The sequence below is a fragment of the Aptenodytes patagonicus genome, chromosome W (assembly GCF_965638725.1).
Source record: "Aptenodytes patagonicus chromosome W, bAptPat1.pri.cur, whole genome shotgun sequence".
NCBI lineage: Eukaryota > Metazoa > Chordata > Aves > Sphenisciformes > Spheniscidae > Aptenodytes > Aptenodytes patagonicus.
The window spans coordinates 3,665,320-3,683,403 of NC_134981.1; the positions used below are offsets into that span (position 1 = coordinate 3,665,320).

The following is an 18,084-nucleotide window of genomic DNA, read 5'->3' on the forward strand; positions in this document are numbered from 1 at the left end:
CCTTCCGTGTCAGTACGGAGAAGATCAGGTGTGGGGACACGGTTGTCCCCTGGGCAGGGGACCCAGCCTGGGTGTGCCGCACCGGGGAGCTGCAGCAGAAATGGGCTTTCGGGGGCAAATAAAACACAAGGGGTTATGAAAAAGGAAAGCAAGCATCATGGATCAACTCGGTCACATTAAGGACACGGGTCACTCCCCACCACCTGACCTTGGCTATGTCTAATTTACCTAACGTGGATGTTGCTTATGATGGCCGAGACCTCGACTGCAGGCTTCAGAAGAGCAGAAAAAGCGAGCTCTTTGGCAAATTGAGTTAAACTCGTATAAAATTCTTTGCATGGACTTTAAGGTTAATTTCTAGCTTCTAGGAGATGCAAGAGGAGGTGATCCTGAAAGCCAGCAGCGCAAGTCAGGAAGCATTTAAGAAACCCAAGGCTCTTTCCCTAAGCAGATAGGGGGTTGCATGGAGCGCTGGGTGACTTGCACTGGTTGCAAGTGGCCTGCACCTCATTTTAACACCTCATCTATTTATTCACGGCCTTACAGCAATGAGCTGAGCTCCCAGCCAGCGGTGGGGATCCCTCTGCCACGGCTCCACCTTCTTCCGCCTCCTTTTTGTATTTATTTTGCAGCTCAGCTGCTTTGTGGTGAGCTCCGAGCGCACGGTCACGTACAGCATTTTGCAAGAATACTTCTTCAAAAGCAGGACCCATTTCACCTCCAATTTTCTGGCTGGAGCCCGATGACACACGGGCACAAACCACTCACCTCCAGTGAACCCGCGTGGCTTCCCGGGCCAACGCACGCATTTCAATTAGCCAAAAATTAATTTGGGCTAGAGAAGGGTTTTCCAGAGGGGACTTCTTAGAAAAACTGGTTTTGGTTTTTTTTGTTAGCAGGCTGAATGGAGTAAAAGGCAGAAGTGGTTTGCGAGCCTTCGGCGCTGCCGCACGCTGTAGCGTTGGGTGAAATGGATGTGATAGATGGGGAGTCCTCCAACGGACACCCAGGTCCAGCTGAGGTAGGACACAACCAGACGGCAAATCCCCTTGGGACAGTGGCAAGGGAGCAGGGGAGCGGGTGGCTGCGGAGGCAGAGCCAGGAGAGGGGCCCAATCCCTCACCCGTGGACCTCCAAACCCTTTGCACCGCTCCCACGGCCTTCATCCTCACCCCCCGCGAGAAGCGATGGGGAGAGGGACCAACCCCAACCGGAGCCGCAGCACCGCGCAGGATCCGACCTGGCACCAGGAGCATGGGCTGAGCCATCCCCACAGAGGGAAGGATCCGTCCCTCCGCTACGTTGCCCAGCAGACACCATTAGGGATATCCCCCCCCCCCCCTTATCTTCCTTTTCTTCCGTCCTAAACAAAAGGAAGGTCTCTCCCAGACCACCACTAGTGATAGCGCGTACCCACAAAGAGATGGGGAAATGTCAAGCTTTAAACATTTATTACTCAGATGATGCATTTTATAGCATACAGTGGGTCTGGATGTTCTATAAACAAAGACTGAATTGCCACAAAGAGTTATTAGCTCCCTTGTTTTAACAGTCTCTGAAATGCTGAAACGATGAGTTTGTGTTTTCTCTAGTATGAATATCTAGTCTTTATTCTCCCCAAAACCTTTTTCCTTTTTTTTTTTTAATTTTTAAAATTTTTTTTTAAAGCGCTTAGTTTAACAAATATGATTAAATTAAAAATGTCGCTTTTTCAAATGCAAATAAATACATTAAAAAAAAAAAAAAATGAATTGCTAGCGTTAACTCCGTGTTCTGCAGGACACCGCAGCTCCCTTGGCTATCGGCAGTGGACTTCGCAACCCTTAGTGTTGTTTCTCCTGGAAAAATACTGAAAGTATCTCCGGACTGGCTAATAGCTAACACCAAGAAGAGCAAAATTAGTGTAAAGCCATAAAATACCCAGCGGGGCAATTAAATAAAAAAAAAAAATCGTGTTTAAGATTTTGAGAGACTTCCAAGTGAGGGATGTTATAAAAATAAGCAGGAAAATAAATCATAAGTTATTCTGACAAGTTTTCCTTCAAAGCCATCAGTCATGCCAAGAATAGATACTAATTAATCTCCTTCGGGGGAAGAAGGGAACCAAGCAAATCACTTACTTTTCCTTTTTTTCCCCCATTTTCATTTCACCTCCGTATACATGAGACTTCTCCAAACAGGGGTGAAATCCCTCACGGGGAAACAGAGCAAATCACTTGGCGGGTAGCAAAAATCCTCAGTTTGGAAATAATTCCACCGGGAATGAGGTGAATTAGGTGCTGGGGAGTCTGGCAGGGAGCAGGCAAAGCTGCTCCGCATCCGAAGGGGGACCGGCACGGCAGCGGTGCAGAGCACTGCTCCTCCGCAGGTGCTCCAGCCACTCGCCTTTACACCAGCCCGAGGTTTGGCCCCACACATATTTGGCCCGAGGAGGTTATTTTCCCCTTTGCTGACGCAGCCGTATGGGGAAAAATATATTAAAACCCCATGCGGAGACTTTTATTGAGCGGAGAAGATCGAATCTGGCTAATCTGGGGAGACGTAGCCGGTGGCTTGACACCTTCAAAAATACACATTGTAGAATTACCCTCTTTGGCGACCGTTTCTGAAGCAAGCCAAAAAAAGAGAAGAAAATACTCGATGACATCCCGAGGTGCTCTCACCAGGAATCCCCAAAACTTCCCAGCGCTGCTCCCCATCCTGCCCCGTCAAATGACCTCGTGGTACCTCTTTTCCCAAGACAGTACCATGGTGAATGACGCCATGTGCCCGCCGGCTTCCTACTGATGGACTTCAGAAAGATACCATTGGCAGCACGTAATTTTTAGGGAAAGAAACCCCATTTTTGGTCAACATTTTGATTCTCACGTCTCAACGGAGCGGCTGACGTACCAAAGCGGTTAATGGCTGGACGAACGTACGGTAACAGCGGAGATAAATGGCAAGACATTAAAAAAACTGACGGATTTCACATAAAAGTTCTTCGGTGGGAGAAATCCTGGTGTTGGAGGGGAAAGTCATGGGCCAAGCCTGGTCGGTGGGGGTTGCAGGATTGCACCCCAACGGGAAAACTGAATAAACCCTCATGGCTGGTAGGGGTAGGGAAATGTTTAAGCAGAAATTCTGCCACGTGGCTTACACTTCGCCTCTGAATGCCTCCTGATGCGCTGATGGGTGAAAATTCAGGTTTTTAGAAGCAAAATCTCCAATCCTCTGGGTTTTTCTTTTTTTTTTTTTTTTTCCTTCTTTCACTACATCCCGAGAGCAAATTCCGGGGGAAGGGAGAAGCTGCAGGGGCCGGAGCGGTGGTCTGGATCGCTGCCGGCAGGATCCCTGGCACCCCGACCCATCAGGCTGTGCCCCCGTTATAGGACATTTCTGTTCTTTCGGGGGGGGGGGGGGCGGAAAAAATCGAGACAAAACTGGTTTTCAGGTCTTCTCCCAGAAGACTGATGCCGTGCCTGGGCACGCTGCGATGGGTGTCAAATCCCCTTCTCCTCCGCTCCCCGAGAAACCAGGCAGCAGGAGAAGCCAAGAGCAACGGGCGCAACCCTGAGCCTTATAATACTGATGGGCTTTGCCGCCTTAAGTTCAGCGGCTTTGCCGCCTTAATCAAGTTCAGCTGCTCCTTAATACTATCAAACCCCATCGCTACTAACGGAGCTGACCCAACGCGAGGCGCCGTCGCCACGTGAAGCTCCCGGGCTTGAATCCACGAGGCAGAAATTAATTTTTCCAGACAAGTCCAGCGCATCCAGCAATAATTTTGCTGCTTTCTGGGTAGACAAGAAAATTGAACCTCCTGTTTCCAGCTCGCTCCTCTTGCTCCGTGTGTGGATTAGAAACCTTATCAGCAGACAACCAGATGAAAATTCAAATAATGTTGAACCGCAGCATCAGGACTCTCATCTCCTGCAACGCATTCTCTGCTGAAAATTTCTGCCCTTAAAATTTTGCAGCAAAAGCTTCCTCCCCATTGCGGACAGACCAACACATTCATAAGGCACCCGAGAACATACTGCACATCCAAAGAGGTTGGGGTGACATCTCTCTTCTCTACAAGCCACCAGAAATTCAACACTTTGCTTGGAAAAAGGGGTTTGAGCTGCTGAGTTCGAACCCAGCCTGCCTGGTCCGGGGTCCGTGTGTGCCGGCTCCGCGGCATAAATTCTCTTCTTATCACCGGGAAAGGAAAGTAAATTGAGTAACGGGAAGAAAATGGGACGGGCTGCCGGCATCGTGCCTTCCTTGGCTCCTCTTCCACTGCGCAGATGGGACGGGGCAGCTCGCACCCCCATTAGGCTTCACCGAAACAAGCACCAGAAGTGATTTAGTAGGTAAAAGCATCACTAGACAAGAAAATAAGGAGACCACCAAGTCTTGTTCATGATTCCGGGAGCGATGCAACAGCGTGGTGCGTCCCTCCGTACCAGCCTCCTCGCCCTCCGGGCATTTCCTCGCCCAGGCGGCATCTCGCCATCATCCCCCCCTGCAGCCGCCCTCTCCCTCAGGATGCTCCGGCATGGAGCAACCCGGGGATCCTGGAGCAACCCGGGGATCCCCGAGCAAACTCTCCCCCTCCGAACACGTCATCCATCCCTCGAAGACACAGTGCCACTTACACCTACCATGGGACAGAGCCGCTCCTGTACACCGCACACCTGGAAACACTGGATAGCAAATTCAGCTAGTTAGAAGCCAGGCTCAAAACCTCTATTTTTGGCTTTTCCTATTTTTTCCCTCTTCTTTTTTCCTCCTTTTTGCCATACATTGCTTGTCTTCTCTTTACCAGTCTCCAAAGAAGAACATCAAACCTTCATTTCTCCCTCGCCCTGTACATTATTAGGCCCGACTATAACAGGCCTGGATTTAAATGTATAATTACAACCATGACAGTAATTACAATAAAGCACTCCTTCAGTGGAAACAAAAAAAATTCTTACAAAAAAAATAAAGGGGTTATAGTGGCTGAGGGATAAACGGTGACTTGAACAGCAAGAGCCACAGAATCCCCTGTTTCTTAGAGCTCCCAGCTCAGAGGACACGTTTCTCAATCCATCGAGGAGGCTGCTGGCAAGACGATGGTGGCTATGTTACTTCTGCAGTGGCTTTTGGACTCCTTTAAAATACTCCTTCTGCTTCAGCATCTTCACGTAAACCATTAGTCAGCTCGCGGGAAGGCGTTGCTTTCCCCGCCTCCGAGCTGCTCGCAATTGTCCGTTCAACGATACAATAAAATAAGAAGAAAATACAAACGCCCGAGAAAAAGAAAACCCAGTGCAAATAAGAAAGTCGTCCCGCTCTCCGATCTGCTTTCGAGGGGGTGGCGAGTAGGGGGACACACACAGAAAGTTGAAGACAAGAGGGAGGGGGGGAACCTAACGCAAGCCCCGCTCGACAAAAGCCATCAATTATGAGCGTCTGGTGTAGTGTGTGTCTGGCTTTGTCCTCCCGAGACATCTGCTGCCTGCTGTCTCCTGCCAGTTGGCCGGGGCAAGGCAGGAGGACGGCGTAAAAACAATACTAGCCCCCACTTGGATTCGTGTTGTTTCGCCCCCCCCACCCACCCCGGCCCCAAATTCTCCGTCTTCTTTCGAAAGCCAAACAATAACCCGGCGGGATGCGTTGCTGCTGCTTGAGCAATGAGTTCAGAAAAAGAAACCCCTAAAACAAAACCACGGCGGGGAAGAGGGGTGGCACTTGGCGACGCGGCTGGAAAAGAAACATGCTTCTCCCTCCCCACCCCACGAACGTATTCTCGAGCATGCTGGGGTTTGGTCTGCCGGGGGATTTGAATCGGAAAAGCTCTCGCCGGATCCCGTCAAGGTGCATGTCTTCTTCTCGTCCCTTCCCACCCCACCTTGCCCTGCCCCTCAAGCCGTCAGTTTTTGGATGGTCTTGTTGTAGTACTGCGTGATGGTGGGCGTCAGGGGGTTCCAGTTGTTGGCGTGCAGCTCGATGACCTCCAGCAGCAGGGACCGCGTCAGCATGGACTCGGAAGGACACAGCATCTTGTCGCGTGCTATCGCCAACAGCTCCGTCATCATCTCGGGCAGCTGCTCCTCCAGCAGCCGGCCGGTGCTCTGCAGCTGTCAGGAGAAGAAGAGGTCAACCATGGCATATTGATCCTTAGGGGTCCCTTCCAGCTTGAGATATTCTATGTTTCTATGATTCTGACATTAAAACACCGTGCTGGCTTTCGTAGACACCCTCCACCCCTCCAGTCCTCCCCTGCTCGATGCGGCGGGGCGGGCAGGCAAGGTTAAAGGCGTCGTGGCTTTTGAAAACCAAAACCACCCGGCAGCAGGCTCCAAGAGCCGACCACGAAGGGCGAGGTTTTCAAAAGCATCCGCACCGGGCTGCTGGAGGAGCGAATGGTTCAGCTCTCACTGACTTCAAAGGCGGCAACGCCAGATTGCTTTTGGGGAAAGGAAAAAAAAAAAAAAAAAAAAAAAAAATCCCACCTCAAAATCATGCTATTGTCAAAACAAAGTGCAGGCTGTGATGTGGTATTCCTGCCTTCTACCTGGCCCTTCATTTACTCGCTGATTCACAGCTGTCAGTGACGCCCAGTCATTAATCGGAATGAGCAGAGCCCTCCTGTATGCATAACAAATCCTGCCCTGCCGAGATCTGCATTTATACCCATCCCGCCGCTCCTCTGAGAACAGCCAAGGGTTTTTTTAAAACAATTACTCCTTGGAGAGCCTCCATGGAGCAGCATAAGCCCTAGATGGTCCCACAGTGGAGAAGGTCCAAGCTTGGAGTGGACAGCAATGAGTCCACCGTCACGGAAGGCTCGTGGGGCTTGAACGCAGAGCTCCCCGAAGTCCTAACCTGAAAAATGCAAGCGCTCCTCCTCGGCTGCCTGTCGCTTTGCTGAATTTCAGCCATTCAGGCTGCAATTTCAACCGCTCTCTGCAAGGAAAGCATCCATCCCCACGGGCCAATCACTTCCCAAAAGCGAAGTTAATAAAACTCTGCTACACTTGTACCAGCATTTCTCTGCAAAGCTGCTGCTGAGCACAGCAAACCTCTCTGTGTGAGCCACGGGGCAGCTTTTGCTCCAATACAGGTGTTTTTGCGCTTAAAAAATAAATGCAGGGTGAGATTTGAAGGAACAAGGTGATATAATTTTGTGATGGGACCCCAGCTACCAAACTTTTTGCACCCATTTTACATGCATCAAAAGTCCAGTGATTAAGAGTCTTAAGGGCCATCTCTTATCTCACGGTGATGTCTTTTATTTACTCCGCTCTGGTGAGACCCCCCCTGGAGCCCTGTGTCCAGCTCTGGAGCCCTCAGCATAAGAAAGACACGGACCTGTTGGAGCGGGTCCAGAGGAGGGTCACGAAAACGATCAGGGGGATGGAACACCTCTGCTATGAGGACAGGCTGAGAAAGTTGGGGTTGTCCAGCCTGGAGAAGAGAAGGCTCCGGGGAGACCTTATTGCGGCCTTTCAGTACTTAAAGGGGGCTTATAAGAAAGATGGGGACAGACTTTTTGGTAGGGCCTGTTGCAATAGGACAAGGGGGAATGGCTTTAAACTAAAAGAGGGGAGATTCAGACTAGATAGAGGGAAGAAATGTTTTACGCTGAGGGTGGTGAAGCACTGGCCCAGGTTGCCCAGAGAGGTGGTGGATGCCCCATCCCTGGAAACATTCCAGGTCAGGTTGGACGGAGCTCAGGGTTGGGGGAGTTGGACTAGATGACCTTTGAAGGTCCCCTCCAACCCAAACCATTCGATGATTCTATAATGCGAAGAGGCAACACGGCTGTTTGGGTTTGGAAACATCTAATAGGTGCTTGGCACGTGCACAGCCAAGGACACAAGGGGCAAAGCAGTGAGGACCGGGGCGGGTGGTGCAGGTGCTTCCCTACCTCCATGGAGCAGCAAAGCACAGCGTCTTCCTTCACATCCTGAGATTGCAACAACTGCAAAAGAGAGAAGACACAGGCGGTGAGAAATGCGTGCCCTCCTCCTCCCTTACGACCTTTCTTCCATCTCTTCGTCCAACTTGGCTTTTGCCACTTCCAGGAGGGAAGGACGGAAAATCAGGAAGAGGGGAGGAAAGACATTATCAAAACAAAAAAATTACGATAAACAGTGACAAAACACGGGGTGAAGGGTATCACCAGTGTATCCGCTGCTGAGAGCCAGCAAGCGGGGCAGAATATAGATAATTTAGATTAACAGCTTTCAGAATAAATTTTATTTAGCTTACATTGCTTTTTTTTATCCCACGGCAGGCAATGAGAAAACGCACTCGTTTCACATACATGGCGACCAAATACAACCATCAGGTGACAACACTCAAGCAGCACGGCCCTGGGAGCGGCTGTTTGGAAGGGAAGGGCTCTGCCCGAGAGGCAGCCACCTACCACCGAACCTCTCAGTCCCCGTGGGGACACTCTTCTCACAGCCACAAAATTACCTGATGGGAACGCATTACTTCCAATACGCCGTAATTAATACGGCTCCTTCTAGCCTGATTATATAGTGGTGCAAGTGCAATGGGTTGCAGCGAAACTATGGTGTCTTAGGTGCACCAACCCCAACCCTGCTCTGCTCTCCATGAACTTTGTATTACAAACATGATGCTTGCAAGCATGAGCAACTTTCAAGAGACCCAAAACGTTGCTGTGCATGGCATGGGATGGTGAAGGAAGATGCTCGCCCCTCTCGGTTCAGACTCAGGGCATGCGGTGAGGGTCAACAGCTCTACCTGGCAATGGCAAAGCGTAGGAGCTCAGCACGTCTCACCCCACAAACCTTGAAACCACAAGCAAGGACCCTCGAAACCGGATCAAAAATACACATTTTTCTTTGTTTTCATCTTTATGACTTTGTCATGCACACAAAGACATCGTTTCAGGCTTTTTGCTAAAACCACAAGAGAAAACACAGTTTTCTGGTTGTTTTTCAAGCAGATAAAAACCACTGAGATTCTCAATCAGCCAACGAAGTGAGCTGGAGTGTTATCAAACCATGAGGCGGCTGATAAAATCACCGGTGCTGGCAACACTTGAAATTATGGCCGCTTCCACTCCATCACCTTGGGTTGAACAAGCCTCGCTGGCCCTGAGCTAATCCCTCCGTGCAGTGTGGAGCTGAATGCATGCACTAAACACTGTGAAAAAGGAGAAAAATTGGGAAAACTAGCTTTATTAGTATCTGAAATTCATCAGGGAAAGGCAAACTTTGGAAAAGTGGTTGGACTAATTAAAACTGCCCATATAAAAATTGCTCAGCGTAACTAAATGTGCTCCAAAGTCACATCCTTTAGTTCAAATCACAGTTCTGATTCTCAGCCTTATCATCTCTCCTTCCCACTCTCATTTTTTCATGTTTCCTTTACAAATAAACGCCTATTTGTTTACCAGCTCCACAACTGCTGGAAAACAGCTAGGGAAAAAAAAGAGGTAATTCAAGGAATTATCATTGCTCTCAAAGTTTTGTCTTCACCCTCTTCTGTTTTCAGCAGACAGCAGTTTGTTTGCTTTGAAGACGATGTTTACAGCATCTCGATGAGCATGCGGTCCATTGGTTTTTATCTCGCATTAGCCAAAGGTTCAGCCAGGGTTTTGAAGACATGCAACAGTCCGTCATCCCCCCCCCAGTTTATCTTTCTGCTGAGTTGTTTGGAAAATGTTAGTTAAGCCCAAGCCGCATGCTCTGAGATAAGTTCTCACAAACAGTTCACAGATTCTTCGCGAAAAACCATGAGATTATTTTAAACCCAACAACAACAAGGAAAAAAAATATCAATTAGGGACAAATATAAACAGGCAGTAGTCCAGAAATTAACTCCTGGCGTATTTAGCTTGTGAACATGGCATGAAGCAGGGCTGCAAATTAAATATATATTCACCTTTCCTATTTTTGCTATTCTTTAGTAAAGAACATAACGTGAAAATTAAAGCAAGAAAACTGGAGTTAGGATTGATTAGGAAGGACCTATGGTGGCCCAATTCCAGCCCTTCCTCTGCCGTGGTCTCCTTGACGATCCTGCTCTCTGCCAGGGATACGTGGTCAGGGAAAGGCTGCAACTTCACTTGGGCTTTCCTTGCCCCAGCTTCCTACCCGCAGAGTTGGGACACGCTTCCCTACCTCAAGAGGTGGTTGTGAGGATGAATATGCCACTGTCAAGTGCTTGGATATTTGGCTAATGAGGAATAGTCTTATCTACCTATGATGAAACAGGGACACCTACTCCCAGACTTGGGCAGGCACCCTCTACCTTCATGCTGCCCTCCTGGACCTCATCTGGCGTGACCTGGCTGAACAAGGAGAATGCATGTGCTCCATCTTGTCCATCAGGGCACCATGCGCTCCACCTCATCCGCTGAGACACCATGTGCTCCACCTCATCCATCCAAGCACCACGTGCTCCACTGCTCCATCGAGGCACCATGTGCTCCACCTCGTCCATCCAGGCACCATGTGCCCCACCTTGTCCATCCAGGCACCACGTGCCCCACCTTGTCCATCCAGCCACCATGTGCCCCACCTCGTCCATCCAGGCACCATGTGCTCCACTGCTCCATCGAGGCACCAACGGGTATCAGTCCCAAGGGCCACAGTTCAACCTCTGCCTGTGATATGTGGGTTGGGGAGGCCCACAACCTGCCCACCAAACCCAGGCACGGCCCTGCGCGGCAAAGCAGGGCCCAACAGGCAGATCTGCTCGTGCTCTGGGAACCAGAGTCCAAGTCCATGCCCACAGATGGTTGTCAGCCACCTGCATCAGTGCAACGGTCTGAAGCCAGGAGGATCAGAAAGATGTCACTGTTTCTCTGCACGTTCCTGATCATAGCTATGTTTCTAGCACGCTGGAGGGGGGCTCTGGAGCTTCCCTGGGGTGTAGGCACCAGCTATCTGTTGCTGACCCCTGCATGCTGGGACAGGAGGAGATCAAGGAGCCCAGTTTGCTCTCCCTAGCCTGGCATGGGCACTGAACTGCTGCTGAAGGCAGACAGTAAGGGTTGGACTGCAAGGACCGTGCCGCCTGGGGTCCTGCCATCGATGTCCTCACCCACCAATGACATCTTGCATGTATTTCTCAAAGGGTGCTTTGTCCCCACCCACGGCTGCCCCATCCGAACACCAGGCACCCCAAAGCAGCAGGGTGGTTGCTTCAGCAAGAGCACAGTGTTTCCCCAAGCTCTTTGACCCCCCCCGTCAGCCCTGACGGCGCTGCAAGAAAGAATGGTGCAAATGGTTTGAGACCTCCAGGGAAATCACAGCCCTGAAGTACCGGCACTTACGTGACCATAAACCTGAATCCAACCAGTTGCATTCGTCATTTGCAATCTAATTCATATTTACTTAAAATATTTTAATGTAAGCATGCTATACCCATTAAATTAGCACTCCCACATTGGAATTATTATTTATTTAACTATTTATAACCGCTCCTCCCTGCTGCGTGCATCTGCCCAAATCCCACCACGGGCACCATCCGATCCCTCTCCACCAGGTTCCCACACGGTTCAAACTGGCTGATGAACGTGGACGAGGGAGTCGAAAAAGGAGCGTGAGGCAGACAACAGGGCAGGTGAGCTGAGACTCACACGCTTCTCGGTTTAACCTGTAATCATCCCCCGGAGGCTGGGGCTGTCTGCGAGAAAAACTTCCCTTTGCTCTCCAGCCGGTTTCCCCCGTATCGGGCGAAGCCGGGCAATGAAAGCAGCAGTTCCTGCTGGAAAGCAGACAAAGAGTCTGCTTGATTTCCTAAGAGAGAAGGCTGCATGCCAGAATCTGCCCGGCCAGTCATATAATACCCAACCTTGGTTGCGAAAGGCTTCTCACTTTTGTTTCTGGTGCTGGGCTAGCAGCTTTGCAGACTGGTGGAAGACATCGGGCTCCTCCTCTTCCAAATTTCTGTGTCCTGCTGAGAGATGGAGCACTGGGCAAGGTCCTCTGTGAGGCCAGCGTGGCTGGGTGGGCTCCGGGTGCTAAATATTTTCATAAGCAACCCAAAATGAATCGTAGGGTCTGCTCCTGGAAGTGTTGCGTGTGGTGGGGGAGCTGCAGTGCCCTGCAGGGTGGCTCTTGAGTGCAACCGGTTTCAGTGGCATGCTAGTGGGACCAGTCTCCCCTGGCCTCCGTGGCCCCAAAAGCTGCTCTTTACATGTTTGCAGAGGTAAGCATCATAAGCCCCATGGGGTGGGCATGTAACGGCGGTTGAGGGGGCAAAGAAGCCCCAAAACTGCAGCTGTGCTTCATCACGGAGAGAATCGGCTTGGTCCTCCTGAACAGCAATGGACGTACGTGCACGCGATGCAGACCACCAGGAGCAAACCAGAGAGCTAAGTTGATGGGATTCACATACCCACGAATATTTGGGTTTATTATCTGCTTTCTGAGATCATCTGGGCTGCTGAGAAGCTAAAGTGCTTACTTGGTATTCTCAGGGGTGCCCACGCCATAAGCAGGACCGGAGAACCTGCCCCACCGTCCCTTATCACCAAACCGCGCAGGTTTAATTGTGTTCTTCAGCAATTCTCGCTGGGAAATGGAGTGGGAGCAGCCCAACGCATACATTATCCTTTCCAGCTGCAAGGATATTTCTCCTGCAAGGCACAGTACTAATTATTGTGTACGATATCACTCGCAAAATGACATATAAGCAACGCTTGCCACAAACTACTTCTTAGCATGCAGTGTTTTCTGATGCTTTGGTGATGACTCTAGCATGAAAGCACAGAAAGCTTCAAAACATCCACCCAGAGCCACGGAGAGGTTGGGATGTCTTTGAGACCCAGCGAAAGCTGGACTGACCGCAGCCCACGCGCCGCTTGCCCCGGCTCCCCGACGGGCATCTCAGGTTCATCCATCCAGGTGGCAACACGCATGGACATCTAGACAGCCTCGGGCATGAAGCTCCAGCCTCGCAACCGCTCTGCGGTCCCTGCCCACAGGTATGCTTTTCATCTAATGCGTAGGTCACGAGGAGGTGCCTGCCGGTATTCCCCCTGGGGAGTGTGGACCACGACCGCAGAGGAACCAACGTGCTGCAAATGCATCATCCAGGTGTAGCGACCAGCTCACTGGTGTAAAACAAGGCAATGGGTGAAAACAGAGTCACATTTTCATGAGGAAGAAGGAAAAAACCAGCTACTTGTGCCACTCGGAGCTTAAGCAGAATAAACATACTGCACTTGAAAAGGTGCAGGAGAGATGGTGCTTCCCAGTCCTGTTTTTAACCAGAGGAGCCCTTGGGAAGGGCCATGGTGGACTTTGTCCTCAACAAGATGGATCTGTTCCAGCTCTGCAGTCGGGATCATCACAGAGACCCCCTTATAAGGGGGCTTAGAAGAAAGATGGGGACAGACTTTTTAGTAGGGCCTGTAGCGACAGGACAAGGGGGAATGGTTTGAAACTGAAAGAGGGGAGATTCAGACTAGATAGAAGGAAGAAATGTTTTATGCTGAGGGTGGTGAAGCACTGGCCCAGGTTGCCCAGAGAGGTGGTGGATGCCCCATCTCTGGAAGCATTCCAGGTCAGGCTGGACGGGGCTCTGAGCGACCTGATCTAGTTGAAGATGTCCCTGCCCACGGCAGGGGGGTGGGACTAGATGACCTTCAAAGGTCCCTTCCAACCCAAACCATTCTGTGATTCTATGGTTCTATGATCATCCCCTACAACCAGGAGCGCTGTTAAGGCGCAGGGTGTGCTGTCCTGCTGACATGGCTCTGAAGCACTCTTCGTGGTCACAGTTGGGGAACTCCTGCCCCAAAAACCTCCTGGAAGCCCCGCGGTCTGCCAGATGGGTCCTCCTGGGAGCACAAGCCAGTTCTGCTGCACTTCACAGGCTCTCCGCAGAAAGACATTGATAGTAATTTTCTGCTTTTCCAGCGGCCCCTTATTGACCTACTGTCGCAAGTCTTTAAGGAAGATGCCTGAGATAAGATCCATGGGACTGCTCGGCTGCTCTGCATGGGGAGAGTCACGCACTTCTCTGAGCTACAAGCAATTGCTACAACTCCACTTTTCTTATTGTCACACGGCATGGGGTGGTGAAAACAGCCAAGACTGGGGAAAATGCAAAGTACAAACAAGGGTGTGGGGGATGAGTAATTACAAAACGCTCCACCAGCAAGGCCAGTTTCAGGATTTCTACAATCTGTTCCCATTAGAAGTATCAGCTCCTCGACCCAGGACATCAGAAGGTCAGCTGGGCTGATCCTGCACCCACCAACAAGCTGTGCCAGTGCCACCCTCTCTAAAGGGGTACCGAGTCCCTCTCTGGGCGTACCCTGGGAGCTAGGGAGGTCAGGTGAGACCTTTCCCTAGAGAAGAAACAAGTCATCACTTGGAAACAGAAGCCCTTTAGAAGTAAGTCCACAGGCATAAGTGGCATTTTCTCAGCTCCCATTTGATGCTGAGGTTGCCCAAACACAAAGTTTTGGGGAAAACCTCTCCTTTATGGAGCTGCCTGTGCTGATCTCTGCATGAGGCACAGGCTCTGCCGTGCTCCAAAACGTTGTCGGGCTCCGAAAACCCGAGCTGGGTGGGAGAGGCAGGCTGCGTCGGGCTGCAACCACTAGCAATGGTGCTTCCCTCTGCATGGCCTTCTGCTCACGCCTCTCTGGGGATCTGGTGAAGTCTTCATGTCCACTGAATATGCACAAGGTGCCACCAGCCCATGCATCTCATGGAGGGGTCCCTCTTCCCAGTTCCCTGACCGGGGTGGCCTGGTCTCAGCCTGGGTGAGAACATGCTGACAGCAACTTGCGCTGCTCCATTAGGAAGAGGCCACCAGCATGGGTCACTGCTGGTCCCACAAGCAGCTGCCCAGAGGAGGTGGCACAGGGGGGGAAGGAGCTCTGGGCTGGAGCTGCTTGTGCCGGCACGGCTGTGTCGAGAGCTGTGTCCATAGGAGGCACTTTCCCTAATGTATTTTGGACACCTTGAAGGAGTTTGTTTGGTGGCACCCACTCCTTTTACAGTGACGTGCTGCTCTCAGCTGAGGAGGAGACTTCTGTTCTATTACCCAACCAGGACTCCCTGGGAGGATGGTTAGAAGAGGTTAGTTTGTTTATTGCATCGAGTAAACCAAAATGTTGGTTATCATCCTCCTTGTCAGGCTCCTGAGGAACTCAGAGATACTTAACAGCAAACTGAATTAAGGGCAGAGGAACAAAATCCTGTACCCAGTCGTGGGAAACTCCTCCTACTCCTTTCCACTGTAGGCAAGGGAAACCATGAAACATGACTCTCTCCCCCCGGATCTGGAACAGCTGAAGGGATTCCTGCGAAGATGGAAACCATTAAGAGGCAATTACAGGAGACAATGATGAAGAAAATCTGGTCACTCATCAACCCAGACACTGCAATCCAACAGTAGCCTGGTGGTTACACATCCCCTGGCTGGAGGTGCACCTTCAGGACCCAAAGGTGGGTGAGATAGACGGACAGAGCCACCCCGTCTGCACGCACAGGGAGACCGAGCCACCCAGACGACCGGCTTCATCCTGCCCAGCCGAAGACATAATAACCCTGGGAGAGGAGGATGTGATCTCATCCCAAGGGTCCCGGGGAAACACAAAACATGGAAAGAAACAGCGGCGAGACCATCGCGCTTGATTGCGACGGGCTCCACCCTGGCTCGCCGGACGCTCTCCGCTTTCCTGGCTCTGCGGAGGGAGAGAGCGCATGGTGGCAGATGCAAATAGTTGTGTTTACATCCCATTGAAAGGGTTTTTGGGAACTAACAATGCCTGGTACGGAGGGCGAAGGAGAAAAACAAAGCCACGCGAGGAGGAGGGACCATCCTGTGAGATGGTATCTAGCTTCATTTCTTTATCTGCCCTAATTGCTTCCTCTGCCTTCTCCATGGGTCCCAGAGAAACAAGGGTGGCATTTCCCCTCCCCTATTTAAAATACGCCATTACGGTTTTAATGCTGGGACTAAACGAGTCCCGTAGCTTTCCAAGAACACATGTTCCTGCACATAAAATACTCAACAGAGCAGCTGGGCTCAAAGGCATCGCACAGCCCTCCTCGTTTTGGTCTGTCCTCATCCACTCCCAAATAACACCTGATCTCCTTCACCTTAACTCTGCCCTTTGACTGAAATGATGCCGATCAAAGGGAATTTTTTTTTCCCCATACAAGCTGCATTCACAAGAGGGTTTTTGCCAGCGCAGCTACGGGGGTCTGCGTGCGCGGGAGCTTTTTGCACGGCTATTTATTTATTTATTGCACGGCAGGCACGGAGGCATGGGGACAGCCATCCCTGCCGGGAGCGTGGTCCTACAGACAGTCACGCGCCCGTCCCTCCTCTTTGCAGACCCCTGCTCCCACACGCTACCTCCTGCCATGGCTCTGAAGGTCCACATCACCCCACACATCAGTGTATCCCGCTTGCTCCAAATCCCAGACTTTTCTCCCAGCTCTTCCAGGTCTTCAGTCCTCTTCTGGATTGCCACGACATTTCCCCACTTGTTTGCTCTCCCCATTTCTCCTTCCTTCCCGTGTCCCTGACCCACAGTCTCCTCTTTCTCCCTCCTTCCCTGGTATCCCTTCCCTCCCATGCCTGCATCCCTCATCCCTCTTCCATCCTTTCCCCCCACAAACCACTTCCCAGTTTGTCCCAATCCCGCCGGACTGCAGACCAAACCACTGATTTTTGCAGAACCAGATGGGGGGACCAGAAGGAGACTTTTATGAGAAAGTAAGGCCTCTTCTTCACAGAGGACTTATTTCCTCTGGTCAGATCTGGCCTCATGGAGCTACCAGGGTGGAACGGTGGCGCCGGGTCAGGATCTAGCCCCCTTGGTGCCTCTGCTCATTCGATAAAGGAAAAATTCTGTCTCATTCTCTGACTAGGAGAATAATCTCAAAAACCCGAGCATCTCATTACACTGTCAAAGATCCCTTTTTGACTCAAAAGGCTGATACTTTTTAAAAAGTGAGAGTGATTAAAAAAAAAAAACCAAAACAACCCACGTTAAAAGATACAATTTTCTTTTCCAAACAGCACCACCCTCCTTGATCATCTGGCTGCAGCCGGGAAGGTTTTCCTCTCTCTTCCTCTGAAGGAGACAGTGAAAAGGCAGTGCCCTCTTGAAGTTCAGACGTTAATTACCGTGTTAGAATATTTTGCTAAATTACACAGCATGGCCCCAGGAGATAACAGGCACTAAGAGAAGGGAGGGGAGTGGATACCCGTCTACATGCTGCACCGCAGACTCAGACGTGGGGGAAAGGCAATTAGACGGGGAGTATTTATCCTCCCTGCACCACCACCCCGAGGCTTTCAGTTACCAGCGTGTACCAAGGCAGGGAAGCGATGGGAGCGTGCCAAGATTTTAAACGATGCTGAAATGGGACCGTCTCTGCCAACCAGACTGGAGGCAGGAGACAACTCCTGCAGAGGAGCAACTGTCCTGCCTGCTGCCAGCCTGCTGGGTCTGCTCCCCGCCGCCTCTGTGGGGCTGATTCACTGCTCCCGGGCGCTGCCCTCAGTCCCCAGGGTTGGTAATAAGACCATAAAAGCATCGGTCTTGGATCAGGTCAAATGCCCACATCTCCCTTACGGGTGGTGGTACCCCCAGGGTACCCACCCAGCCCCAGCAGCAATAACCCCCCTCAAGCTGGAGGGACCTCTGTGAATTGGTCCGGCAGCCACAGCCTCCTGCACAAAGGAGTTTTGCAGTTTAATTAGTCTCTCTGTGATGAGCTACTTCCTGGGGTTGGCTCCGAACCTGCCCCAACAGCCCCGTCCGATGCACCCGTGGGTGCTGAGTGTGGGACGGTGCCGCAGCAAGGCGTCTCCCTGTCACCCCTGGAATCCAGTCCCCTTGTGTCCAAGCTAGGACATCATGGGTGGACAACCAGATGGGTAAAAAAACTGGTTGGACGGTTGGGCTCAGAGGGTTGTAGCTACTGGGTTACAACCCAACTCCACCTGGAGGCCAGTGATGAGGAGTACCGAGGCGTCTATCCCGGGACCTGCCCTGTTTAGCATCCTTATCCATGACCTGGAGGAGGTGAGGAGCACACTCTTGTGAAGTTTGTAGACCAAGTTGGGGGAAACCACTCAATGTGCTCGAGGAGCTGCCATCCAGGCGGA

At 51.2% G+C, this 18,084-nt stretch overlaps 1 protein-coding gene across 4 annotated transcripts in view; it reads right to left on the bottom strand.

The window, feature by feature from the left end:
• Window positions 1–1,434: 1,434 nt before the first annotated feature.
• Window positions 1,435–18,084, bottom strand: part of LOC143171847 (CBP80/20-dependent translation initiation factor-like) — a 149,755-nt gene continuing 133,105 nt past the window's right edge. For all 4 annotated transcript variants that reach the window (XM_076360940.1, XM_076360939.1, XM_076360936.1 and 1 more), the window contains 2 exons: window positions 7,883–7,936; window positions 1,435–6,089 (listed from right to left, as the gene is read on the bottom strand). In XM_076360940.1, the coding sequence (XP_076217055.1) occupies window positions 5,874–6,089; window positions 7,883–7,936 (270 nt within the window). In that variant the 3' untranslated portion in view covers window positions 1,435–5,873. The remainder of the gene's footprint in view (window positions 6,090–7,882; window positions 7,937–18,084) is intronic.